At 40.3% G+C, this 13,146-nt stretch overlaps 1 protein-coding gene across 1 annotated transcript in view; it reads left to right on the forward strand.

The window, feature by feature from the left end:
• Positions 1-10,860: 10,860 nt before the first annotated feature.
• ADARB1 (adenosine deaminase RNA specific B1) overlaps positions 10,861-13,146 on the forward strand; it is a 37,895-nt gene continuing 35,609 nt past the window's right edge. The window contains exon 1 of the mRNA XM_054277694.1: positions 10,861-10,932. Within this exon, the coding sequence (XP_054133669.1) occupies positions 10,905-10,932 (28 nt within the window). The 5' untranslated portion in view covers positions 10,861-10,904. The remainder of the gene's footprint in view (positions 10,933-13,146) is intronic.

The raw sequence follows: 13,146 nt of genomic DNA on the forward strand, positions 1-13,146 counted from the left end.
GAACTGCATTTATAGTTTATGGTGGAGACTCATGCCTGGTGTATGAAAAAACATGCATCAGCAGTTGAGATGGCTCAGCAGATTACTTTTCTTTTTCAACATGTGAGAAGTAAAATAAATAGGAAAGTAACTACAGAAAGATTTGAAGTGGTGGGTTTTTTATCCTGACCATAATAGGGCTGAGTGATGAGTGCCTCCAGGTTGTTGCCTTGTGTTTGGGTGGGTTTTGCAGGTTTATGTCTTGAGGTGGTACCTCAGATGTCTGTTGTGATTCTCATTGCCTTGAAATATTTTCAGCTGATCTTTAAAAAGTCAGTATTTGAAAATATTCCTAAATGGCCAGCATGTTGTGTTCTTCAGATGATTTTCAAGTATTCTTTGCTGCCCTGGGGGAAATCATGGACATGTTTCTGAACTTTTTAGGGTAAATTAACTCACCAGTAAGGGACAAAGAAGTGGTTTATTGAGTTTTTTTGCAAGGTAACAGTATGGAGATGCTGTGGCCGAGTGCTGAGCTCCTAGAGGAGCCCCTTCTGGCAGGCTCTCCCTGCAGAAGGTGTTGGGGAAGCATGTCATGACTTGAACAACCCCAAAATTGCCATTTGCCCTGGACAGAGCCAGGTAGGACATGCTGTAGCTCAGAGCTTTGTTCCTGGCTTTTATAACTTAGTGGTATTTCCCTTTCTTTGCTATTTAGAGTTTTTACTGGTTTAAGGTGTTACAAGTCTCAGTTTTTCCTCCACCTGTCTTTACTGCTCATAGTATAGCAAAAAGAATTACTAAGATAAGCCTTTTTTCCCTACTTCTTAACCCTGGGTGGTTCTTTCTCTGTAAAATTCGCTGCACTTGTCAGTATGCAAGGACTTTTGGTACTCAGTGGCAAACTTCAAGTCTCAATTTTCATGGATTGTTTTCAGTTTGTTAGGGAATTATTGACTGCAGTAATGTTGTGTATAAGGAAGATAATGTGAAATCTAAATTAACTCAAGGATATACTAATATAAAAAAATATTAGCAGTGTGTGTTCTCAGGATTAATTGTAACTTTAAGCAATGCTCACATAGGAAGAGAATTATCAGAACCTTATTTTTAAAACACACTTTTGGTGGTTGTTGCTCCAAATACATTTTCACATCACACTTAATTTATAGCTCATATTCCAAGAGTTTGGAATTTTTTATTGTGGGTATGGGAACACTAGGTTGTGACTTTGACTCTGAACTCAGTATGCTGGGCATTTTTCCTGCGTTATCCTAAGACCAATGTAGTATTTACAGTGATGTTTTTATTTTTATTGGAAAATGCCAGCACGAAGTGTTGAAATTGAAATGTCTTTAAAAAAAGCTGGTATCAAATTGATGCAATATGGTAGTTTATGGACTTGAAATATTATGTCAGATCCCTTTTTGACTAAGATATGTGCAGCTATTGGGTTGTGTTGTGTAGCTATGCTCTGTGTAACTTGAATTGAGTGCAGGATTCTGCAGGGTACCAGCACCCTCTCGTGGGCTGTGTGATTGTGACTTTGGAACTGTTTTAGACTAATCTTATCTTCACACTGCTATGGCCCCATCACTATTTTTTTAGAACTGGGAGGTTGTCTGTTAAATTAAAGCTGTCTGTGCCTGGTCTAACAGCTGTGCTTATTGGTGGAAATAAAATTGCTCACAGCATTCCTGTTATCCTGTATCCTCCTTAGAATCAGAATCACAAAATTACTTGGATTGGAAGATACCTTAAGAATGGGGGGAGGTGTGTGTTTTACCCTACATCTGCTAGTTGTTTTCCACTGCACTGCTGGTAGTTGTGGGATTTTCCTCTTTTGCAGGAGAATACAGTCTGATATCAGCGGGATCAAGCAAGTGGTGTTTGGAAAGGGGGTTGTTGTATGGGGGGTCTTTTGTATGGATTAAAATCACTGCCTAAAAATAAAAACTGAGGATCTAAATTTAAAAAAAAATTAACAAGATGAGAACTCTGGATTTGGTTTCGGGAGAAGTTGGCTGTGGTAGCACAGATGTTTATTTTCGTTTTAAATAATTATTTACCACATTTTGCTGACCCTCTCTCCTAGAAGGTGCAGATAATGAAGATTGGGTTCTGCTACGTAACTGCTTGTACCTTAGGGATATTTTTTCTGACCCCCAGAATTAGGCATCTTGCGTCTTGATTTATTTTTTTAATTCTTTTTTTTCCAGCCAGGAATGTCCAGAATGGTCAGGGGGTTACAGAAGACTTGGCTCTGAGAGTGTGTATCTGTAGTATGGACTGTTTATTTTTAGAGAATCAGAAATGTGTCCCTTTTTAAGGTCAGGAGTTGTTATTTGTAATGCACAAATTGTTAAAGAACCAAGCAATTGACTGGATTTCCTTTTCTTGCAGGTTGCAGAATCAGCATGTCTCTGCAATAGTTAAAAAGGTAAGCACACTGTATTTGCAAACATGCAGCAGGATTCTCTGTTTTCTGATTGATGCATTTGGCTCATAACTTGGAGGAGGAGGAGAAACTTCATCTTAATGTATTTGAACACTTATTTAGTACTTTCTTGTTTTGTCTATAACTTTTATTTCTGTTTGGACTCTAAATCCTTTCCCAATTATTGGATCAGCAGCTTGAAAAGAGGATATTGGTTTACAAGCTGATATTACAAAAACTTGGTTACCCTTCTGGCTGCAACTTTGTATCCAATGCATATTAATTATTAATTATTTATTAAAGTAAATAGGCAGAGCTGGCATGTAGGACTTGAAAGTTTGCAGTGTGTTTGAGCAAAGCTTTATAACTGATTTTGGTGGGAAAAGAGGAAATAAGCCCAAATTGTAAGTGTATCTCCTAATCCCAAACATCAGCCTACCTCTATGACTGGTTTTTTTTCTTTTTATGAAACAGCTTCAAGATGTCTGAGTCTCTTTTGACCTCCTTTAAAACTATTTTAGATTTTTCTTCCAATTAGTTATTATTTTCCTTAGCACTGGGTAGCTGTATCAATTATCTTTTAAATGATATTGAAAATATTAATATTACTTACTGTGAGGTCCAGGCTGCTCAGCTTTTCTCTCTGAATAGTTACTACTTTTGCCTTGGTAGCACATCATAAATACATTTCTGACAGTTGCAGGTACTTGAGAAGTCCCTCAGAGAAAAAAAAAGTTAAAAATGAGACATTCAGTCCTAACAGTAATCTGGTAAGAATGGTAGAGACAAAGGAATAAATCTGCAAATTTCCTAAGTTATTTCTAATTGGGAGCAGAGCTCTAAACTTCCTTGGTTGAGGGATCAATAGATGCAACCCCAATAATTTCTGCAACAGCAGATGGTGCTGTTGGGATGGATTTAATCACCTGAGGAATAGACTCCAAGCCGACCAATAAACTCCAGTATGGGTTTATGTCAGAGCTCTTGGGGCTCCCAGTGTGCAGCCAGTAGCTCTGGATCTGGAATTTCCTGTGCAGAGCAGCTTTTCAGGATGTAGTTTAGCTCCTACTAATTCTAGCAGTTGATGTTAATTTATATTTCTTCTTTCTGAAATGCACAAAACTAAAAGGAAAACTGCTGTTGGCGTGTCATATTGTCCTTGTGCTTGAAAATACCCAGCTTGCTTGTGGGAGCAAAAAATTTAAAAAATCTTTAAAAGCACTTAAAAAATACAGTGTATGAACATTTCTTCAAAGAGTATGTAAAGTAAGCTGATAATGGGGGTCAAATCTATAAGTAAATGAGAGTTTCAAGGATGTTTTGGTGCTTGGAGATTTTCATGTGATACCTGTTTAAAAAGGAGAATTGAGGAGGTGCTGAAGTTTTCCATCAGTCTTGCTGTGTTGTTTCTGATCTTGCCTGGGTTGGTTTATCTCTGGAATTTGGGTGGAATATGCTTGAGTTGTTTAGTGTCTCTGCACTCCTGGTTCAGGGATGCGGGTGAAATGGGAGTATTGGAGATGGGTAAGTCTCAAATTCCACCTGGGAACTGCTTTTGCTTTGGAGAGAAGGCAGCCCATTTTCTCCTTGATGCCTCAGTGGAATACAAGATATTATAGGATTTACTGCTTCCAGCACACAAAGGAACACTGAATGGCATAGTTTTTTTTTCTGTGTGCAGCATTTACTTCCTTGCACTTGGTTTTCAACCTGCTTTTGTCTAATTGTGTGGACATTATAAGATATTTAAGGATATTGAGTATTTAACTTCATGCATATTACAGATTGGTTATTACAGGGTAGTTCAGCCTGGAGAAGAGAAGGCTCTGGGAGACCTCACTGTGACCTTTCAGTACCTAAAGGGAGATTATAAAAAGGGGAAGAGTTACTTTTCATGTGGGCAGATAGTGATAAAAGAGGAGGAAATAGTTTTAAGCTAGGATAGATTTAGATTAGAAGTTAAAAGGAAGTTTTTCTCTGTGAGGGTGGTGAGGCCCAGAGAAGCTGTGGCTGCCCCATCAGTAGAATTGTTCAAAAGCAGGTTGAATAGGCTTGGAGCAACCTGGGATAGTGGAAGGTGTCCCTGCCCATGGCAGGAGCTGGAAAGAGGTGAACTTTAAGGTCCCTTCCAACTCCAACCACTCTCTACGGTTTAGTTCTATGATATTTTTTATTTCCTGAAACTGTTGCTAATGTTACCCCTGCAGCAGGTCACCAAGTTTCTCTCCCAAGGGCACCAAGTATGTTCTTTAGCCAATAGTCAGATTTTAGAGACCTTTCTCTCTCCTCAAAGCTGTCATCCTTCAAGGCCTTGTCCTGGGCCTCCTTCCTGAGTGTCATAGCCCAGAGTCACTGCCTTGAGGAGCAGGGGTTGGTAGAGTTAGGGGCTGCTCGGGGGAGGACAGCTACAAAGGTGACCTGAAGAAGTCTCTTTTCAGTCTTTACACCAAATTTTGTGAATCAAATCTCTGACAGGTTAGGGCAGATGAAGTAATTATTAAAAGTAAAATCTCTTTTGACTTCAGATAGCTAATGGAGCAACTCTTCCCCCAAAAGGAAGGAGAAATACACATTTTTATGTATCTCAGTCTTTGCTGTGCTGAGAACAAGGTGGTAAAAGTTGGAGCAGCTGAAGGAATTATGGTAAAAGGCTCAGTAGTTGCACAGGCTGCTCTTTGCACGTAACAAATTGTGCTGTTTTCTCAAAGGTGGAAAATGAATTCTCATTCCCCTAGGGGTTTTTTTTCCCTTTGTCTCTTTGTCAGTGTAGCTGTTCCTTCAGAGCTGTGTAGATGTAGATACCTCACTCTCCATGTCCTTGGTCTGCCACACACAACTTATTGTGTATTGAAATGTGAAGTGTGGGCCTGAAACTGTTAATTAGCATACAAAACCAGTTAATTAGCACACCAAATTAGGCACAGCACTAGTGTAGGGAGTTGCTCTTTCATGGGACTCATTTCCTCCTGAGCTTCTGGGTGGTGAACGTGTGACTGTGGCATGACTATTGCATTGATGGCTTGTTCCTCCATGGTTAGTTCTTCTTTCTAAATTCAGTGTAAACTGAGCTTAAATAATCCTCTTACTCTTTCTTCATTCTCAGAATGAGAAGTATTGTCTAATAACATGGGTGCTGAAGTAGAACTTCAGTTCCTTTGTAGTGGGGAAGTTGGAAGCTTTTAGTGCTTAGGCTTCAGACAGAAGTAATTGCAGTCACTCAGTCCGTGCTTTCCATCACAGTCTGGAGGTGTAAAAGCTGCTGTCTGGGATCTGGGAATGAGTGCCAGCAGGTAGAGCTGCCTGGTAGCACATCAGCCCAGTTCCAGTGGGGAGCTGGAGCATGTTGGGCTTGGTTAGTGAAGTACTCCTACTTTAAGATGCCAGGGGCAATGTTTTTCACAAAATGCCAGCCTGGATAGTTGTCAAAATAGGATGGTGCATGTCAGTCATGTACCAGAGATCATCTAGATTCAGTCATGTGCTGTGTTCCTGATGTACTGAGAAATAAAGGTCTGAGAGCAGCTGGAGGTGTCTGGTCAGAGAGGTGTCATCACTGCAGTAACAGACTGGAGCTTGCCCCTGCAGGCATTCCCTGCTGCAAAGTGCTTTTTGTCCTGTGAGGTTTAACCTGAGGGCAGGATTTAAGGGTAGCTGCAACCCTCAGCCTGTGCTGGTGGTTTACATGTCCTAAAATATCCTCAAATAATCTGAATAACTAAAATATATTAAAAACATCAAATAATCTAAATATCCTAAAATATCCTCTGCATATCCTAAAATATCCTCAGCCTGTGCTGCTGATGCTGTAGGGTCTACATGATCAACATATCTTTGTTGGTCACTCAAATGGGGAAACAGGATGATTATCCCATAATGTGACATGTTACTTTTTAGTTTATGAAAAAGCTGGAAAATACCACAGGTGATGTTGACAATGGGAGGCCTCTTGGTCAGGCCTGATAGAAACCCTTGTATGGAAAATCTGTGACTAAAGTATATTTGAGATTGGCATATTTTTGTATTCCTACTATTTCCAACTGCATTCTGTGCCTTTTGAGGCAGTGGATGAAATGGGAACCTGAGAAATGATTGTAAAGGATGCTGAAAGCATCTTGTTTCATGCACTAGACTGTACAAATATTTCCTTGCTTATGTCTCTCCTTGTTTCTGAGCTACAAGACTGAAGAGTTGCCCTCCTTTATTAATAGCAAACTAAAATTAATTGTGCCTTTCCACACCTAGGAGTAAGGATGCCTTTGATCTAGTCCTTCTCAGAGCACTGTCCTTCATTGTCCCTTGTGTGACAAAGGGTTAATTGTCACACGTGCCTCTGGCAGTGGGTGCATCCTCTGCTCCTCTTCGTTCACTGGGCTGTGCATCAGTGCACTCCAGGCTTCCAGGGCTGGGGGAGGAAGCCCAGGGGTAATCTCCTTTTGGGAACAGCTTGCTGGTGCTTTGGGAAGGGGTGAGGGGTGGCACAGGTGCCAGGGGTGCATGGCATCACATCAAGCCATGGCTCTGGGCATGGGGAGCCTCTGCAGCGTGGCCCGAGCGCAAGGGAAGCGCAGGAGGATGAAGCGGTCCGACAGGAAAGGTAGGGCTTTAATTGCTGCACTTAAATGCTGGAACAAAAGACTTGGTGGTGGTGTTGTAAATGTAGTTTTCAGGTGAAGTTTGAACCTCTTTGCTAAGTGCAGCTTCAGTGTTTGCACTTTAGATTCATAAGAAATCCAGTTTGTCGGAAATACTCTGAGCAAATCCATTTCCCAATGTCTTATTTCACTTGACACTCAAAGTTTGGAAGGAGAGGACTTTTGAACAAATATGGAACTTGCTAAAACTGCAACTTTCTGACTTAGGCTGTTTTCTAACAGTTCTGTGTCATCTCTCAGGTTAATGGGATTTTTTCCATATATGCAATTTGCTGAATGTAAAGTGTTGTTAGTTGCTCAATTTCTCTTTCAAGACATATTTAGGTTTTTTCTCAGTAATGAGAATAAACCAAGATAACTCTTAAGGTCTTTCACAACTCTTTTTTGCATGCAGTCAATACCTAGGATATTCAGACAGAAGAAAAACAGGTTATCTCTAAGTTCTCGTGTGCTGTGTACTTGCTATAGCTAACATTTACCTAAAAATCTCTCAAGTAGTCTCCTGTGGAAATAAAGGCAAATTCTGTTGTGTTTGCTGCTGCATTTTTAAGTACTTCTGATGTTCTTTCTATCTTTGGAAATACTCTACAGGAATGAAAGACTTTAAAACCAGGAGAGGATTAATAGTTTACTTTTTCCTGGCTCCAGTTAAATTAGCATACATGTAGATACTGTTTTCCTGTTTGACATGGCTGGCTTTTAATGCATCTAGGAAAAGAAAGGTTTTTTTAGTCAGAACGTTTCAGGGTGTGCCATGCAGATTCCCCTGGCTTCAGTGAGTGAATTTAGAGGAGAGTTGGGTGCAGGTTTGTTGCTCTGTGTTATGAACAAAACAAACATGCAGTCAAACCCTCAATTTACTTTACCAGTATACCTGGGAGAAAACAGTCCCTGTAGCCATGGAGCTGGCTTCTCCCACAGTCCCATTCCACACATAACCTGCTGTAAATACACTGACCCAAATCCCTTTGGATTTATGGCACTGATTCCTTATTGCTGTTCTTGAAAGCTTTGGTAATCTCTGAACAGCAATTAAACTTTTGCCTTTACTCTTAGATTTTTTTTGCCCAAATAAAAGTTTTTTCCAGTGCTGAGAGTGTTACTGTAGTTGTATCCCTTATCCCATAGCAGGATTTTAGGAATGAAACTCAGGAGTTTATCATACCTACCTTGGTGTCCAAGCTTCAGTGAAGTCCTTTTGGAAGGTGTCCTTGCTCAGATGCCTCTGACCATTACCCAACCTCGTGAGGTGTCTTTTTGTCTGTAGGACCTGAGATGTTCCTGGATGTCTTTTACTAAATGGGTTATTTACAGGCAGGGAATGTGTTTATTTATGCAGTTTTGCTGCTTGAATAAAAGTTTGTAAGGTCAAAGAAGCCAGAAATGCTGTTCCTTTTTCAAAGTGAAATGATAACTGAATCACTAATGACTGCAGAATAATCAAGCATGCCTTGGCAAGAGAGGAAGCTTTTTTTGTAGTGAGCAGCCTGGGCTCAGAGTCCATTTGGTGAAAACATCTCCCCTGTCTTTCTGAGGGCATACATAGGTCCTATTTTATATGGAAGGATTTGAACAACCTTTTTTCTTATTATCAAATACTCTACCTTTGAGAGCCAGGTGGAAAAAAAAAGAAACCCATGGATTACAGTGGGAGGAAGTTTGGAAGATAGATGTGTGTACTGAGTTCATTCTGTCTGCCCAGCTCAGTATTGTCCCTTACACATTATTCACAGAATTGTAGAAAGTTAAGGATTGGAATGAACCTTACAGATCATGCAGTACCAACTGTGGGCAGGGGCACCTCCAACTACACCAGGTTACTCAAGGTCTTATCCAGCCTGGCTTTGAACAGTGCTGGGGTTGGGACATCCACATCATTTCATACTCTTTAAATACCTGATTCATTCTCTTCCAAGTATTTTTGATTTGCAGTGGGTGGTTGTTAGAAGTTAATTGTAATGGAAATCAGTTACTTGTATGAAACACACTGAGTCTTGTAGTGCTAGAGTAAGGGAGGCTTAGCTTTGGGAAGTGGTGGAATCACTATCCCTGGAATTGCTCAGGAAACAAACAGACATGGCATTTCATGCTTTGGTTCAGTGGACATGCTCATATTCAGTTACAGGGTGGACTTGATCTTGAAGATCTTGAAGTTAGTGGTTCTGTGACTCTGCTGTTCTTTACCAGAGAGATCTGCTGGTGTAGTTGTGGGGACTGGAGGGAGGAGTGAGTGCTGCTAACTGGACTCATGCATTTTTTTATAAAGAAAAGATTAGAAAAAAAAGTGATCATTATTTATATGCCAGGAGTAGTCTAACTCTTAAACACACGTGGTTAAAGCTTAAAACAGAGTGTTAGTGTCATTTGGCTGCAGTAACACTGTAGGATTGCATCTCTTAGGTGCCTTAGGGCTCTTCTGTCAACTATCTTTGGCTGTTTATCTTCCTTGATGCTTTCAGAATCTGTTTCAGCACAGTTACTGAAATGATTAAAAAAATGCAAGTAGAGTATCTGTTTGCCTCTGCTTTTAGCGGGCAGGAGCTTGCCTTTTCTCTCCTTCAGGCTGTGGGTGAGGTGCTGAGCCCAGGCTGATAACCCAGCTCCTCAGGAGGGTTTGTGCATGGTGTGGAAGTGTGCGGCAGCTCTACAGCTTTTTTCACTTCTATCTTGGCTCAGAGAGCTCACTGATCTCCTTGGTAGAAGTTAAACCAGCAATTTGTCAAGTCCTTAATCCTTGAGTACAGAGTGGTGCTGCAGGAGTAACTGGAGCTGGTGTGATGTGCTAATTGAGGTGATAATTATTTACAAGTCCTGTTGATTACAGTCAGCTAATTTCCTCTTGTTACAGTGGAGTGTGCTGATGTTGTGTAATGCAAACTGTCTCAGGGGTTATAAGTAGGTGGGGTGACATCAGGTGTGTGTTCAGTCTCAGTGGGGTTTCACATGGCTCTATCCTTGTCCCTGTGCTCTTCAACATCTTCATAAACAGCCTGGAGGCAGGAATCAAAGGAATGCTAAATAAGTTTGCTGCCAGTACTAAATTGGAAGGAGCTGTTATCTGCCTCGAGGGCAGAGGGGCCCTATAGAGACACCTTAATGATTTTTAGGGGTGGACAGTCCCCAGTCATAGGAAGTTTAATAGCAAGGGCAAGTGCTGGATTCTGAGTGTGTATAGACCAGGCCATGAGAGGAATGAGAGGCTGGAGAGCAGTGCTGTGGAAAGGGACCTGTGGGGTCCTGTTTGATGGCAAGTTGAGCAGGAGTCAGCAGTTCCCTGGCAGCCAGGAGGGACATCAGGCACAGCATCCCCAGCTAGGCAAGAGAGGAGATGGTCCCACTTTGCTCTGGGCTGGCATGGCCTCACCTTGAGTCCCGGGGACAGGTTTGAGCACTACATTGTAAAAAAGACATGAAGCTGTTAGAGATTGTCCAGAGGGCTCTGTGAACAAAGTGAAGAGTCTGGAGGGGAAGCCATAGGAGGAGCAGCTGAGAGCACTTGACTTGTTCAGCCTGGAGGAGACTGTGGGGAGATCTCATTGTGGTCTTCATCATCCCACTCTGGCCTTTGGCAGATTGGGGCTGCTTATTTCAGTCACTGATGAACATTGCAGTTTTAGGAGGGATCAGCTGGGTAAATCCCATTTTGGTCAGGATTTACCCAAACAGCCCAATGCTAAGCCAGGGCCTGGGCTGTTGATTTTAAAGGATGTTTTAAACTTATTAACAATAAGTTTTAAACCTAGTAAGTTGGTACCTTAAAGCCTAAATATCCCCCTCCCTGTTTTGCAGATAGAAGCCGTCTCCGCCAGCCAAGAAACCAGCAAAGATATTTCACAATGGATGTAGATGATGAAGAAAACATGAGTAAGATGTGTTTATTTTACACAGTAATAAACTCTCTAATAATTTCTTAAAGTCATTTTTTTCTCTCAAGCACAGGGGCAATTGCAAGGAAACCTCAGGTGCAGAAATGAAGATACTTTAAAATTCAGTGAAGAAGAGTGAATTAGAGCTTTTGCATTAACAGTGTTTTTAATGTGCTCATATAGTTATACCTTCTGTATTATACTTTATACCTTGTATTTTTTCCTACAGCAGGTGACTAATCAAAATATTTTCCTGCCTTGAACCAGCAGTGAAGGAGGGAGGGATAATATCAGTAGTGCTCATGCCAAGGGTAAAGTACCAGTAGGGAGTGAGAGGTGAGGTGAAGGAGATGGAGTTGAAGAGTACAATATAAAGAAGGGAGAGCAGAAAAGGAGAAAGGAAAAAGCGAGATGGAGCTGGAAAAGCTCTATGCAGGTCTCACATGGGCTGATGATTCTCTTTAGATGGTGATGGTCCCAACCCTGAGCTACTGAATTATTGAAGTGATTTTAAAACACAAAAATAGTCAAAGTGATCATCTTGGTGTGTACTTGATGCAGCCAAGTGTGTGAGACTGCTAACTCTGGGGTATAATTAAGATCCAATAACTTATGAGAAAAGTATTCTTCTTGAACTGTTCTGAAATATTTTTACTGTTATTTGCTTTTCAGCTGTCTGTTTTTCCTGTGACTCACAGAATTGTTCTGTTGCTTCTATGCTGTGCCTGACTGTAAATAATTGTACATTATGTTATAACAAATGTGCTTCTTTTTCCCCCAAGTGGCAGTGGCTAAAGAGTGCATCTGGCAAAGGTGACAAAGCCCAGCACTGGCTTTGGAGCAGAAGAATTGTAGTTCAGTCTGGAGAAGTTAGAGGAATTTTATAAGGAGATGAGAAAGTTAGATCATTATGTTAAAATAAACCAATCAAACCTAAAACAAACATCCTCCCCCCAAAAAAACCCAAAACCAAAGGGAAAAATATTACCTGAAATAGAATGAATCTTTTTTCTTTACTGAAACAGTGAACTCAACTGCAATATGCTTGGTGTAATTTTCTTTTCCCTGATAAGAAATTACTTCACATGGATATTTTAACTGCTTCTAAAGGTGCCTTCCCTATAGAGGCCTTCAGAAAGTGTAATTGGAAAATTTTCATCATTTTTTTTGATAAAACATCCCTTTCCTCTATAATGGTGTAGCTGAGCATGAATAGAAGGTGCCTTCTTGAGCTGGAGAAATATAATCTCTTTATAGGGGCATTCTTTAATTCTGTGTCATTAAGAAAAACACTAATTTTTTTGTCTGCTTCTGGTTTTTTTGTGTGTTAGTGCATCAGTATGGGAAGCCATTCAAGGAATTTGTTATTTTGTCAGGAGCTTGGCTCCATGGAACTGTTTAGGGAATGCATTTGTATGACTTCAGTTTTGAGATGTCAGAACCTTGGCTGAGCCCAGTTTATATCAAGTGCAAGATGACCTTCATTTGTGTGCCCACACAAACATCATGAATTGGAAATGTTAAATCATCTGATTTGGAGAGGTCAGAAATCAAAGTTTAAATTCTTAAGTTCTTTGCTTTGATTTTTGCAGAGATATATTTTTTAACTTTTTATATCTCTTTACTTTTATATCTCTTAAAATTTTGAAGTGGCATGTTAGAAATTGCCTATTTAATTTTTTATTATTTTATGTAACTGCTTTTGGGGAAAGGTTCTTGAAGGAAAGGAAGGTGGGCTATGCACTCTTTGTAGCCTGTGATTGCATAACAAGAATTCTTCTGCAGAACCAGAATTAACATGATTTTTTTTTTGGGTTCAGATGAAATATAAGACAGTGATGATGTCTTACGTTAATAAATTAATATCCCTGAGAAAACAGTGTTTCAGACTTCAATTTTTACTGTTTTCCTTCTTTAACCTTTGGTCATAGAGACGCTACAAGATATTTGGGGAAAGAGATGGTTATTTAGAATGTTTTTATTTGGTTTTGTTGCTTTGCATGGCTGGTGTGTCTGCAGCACTCTGGACACTTAAACACAAGCATGTGACTCTCCTGACCTTTATCTTTGATGTATTTGCTCCTTTTTTTAAAGGGTGCTCTGAAGAGAGCATGTGTGTTTTGCTTCTTGTTTTTGAATGGAAAAAATGGCTTATTTAGAATTTCCCCAGGCCACTAAATGAGAACAGCAATGTAAGAGGTAGCTAGAATCA

This window comes from Melozone crissalis, unplaced genomic scaffold, assembly GCF_028551555.1.
Source record: "Melozone crissalis strain CALT ecotype California unplaced genomic scaffold, PUWL_Pcris_2 ptg000023l_1, whole genome shotgun sequence".
Taxonomy (NCBI): domain Eukaryota; kingdom Metazoa; phylum Chordata; class Aves; order Passeriformes; family Passerellidae; genus Melozone; species Melozone crissalis.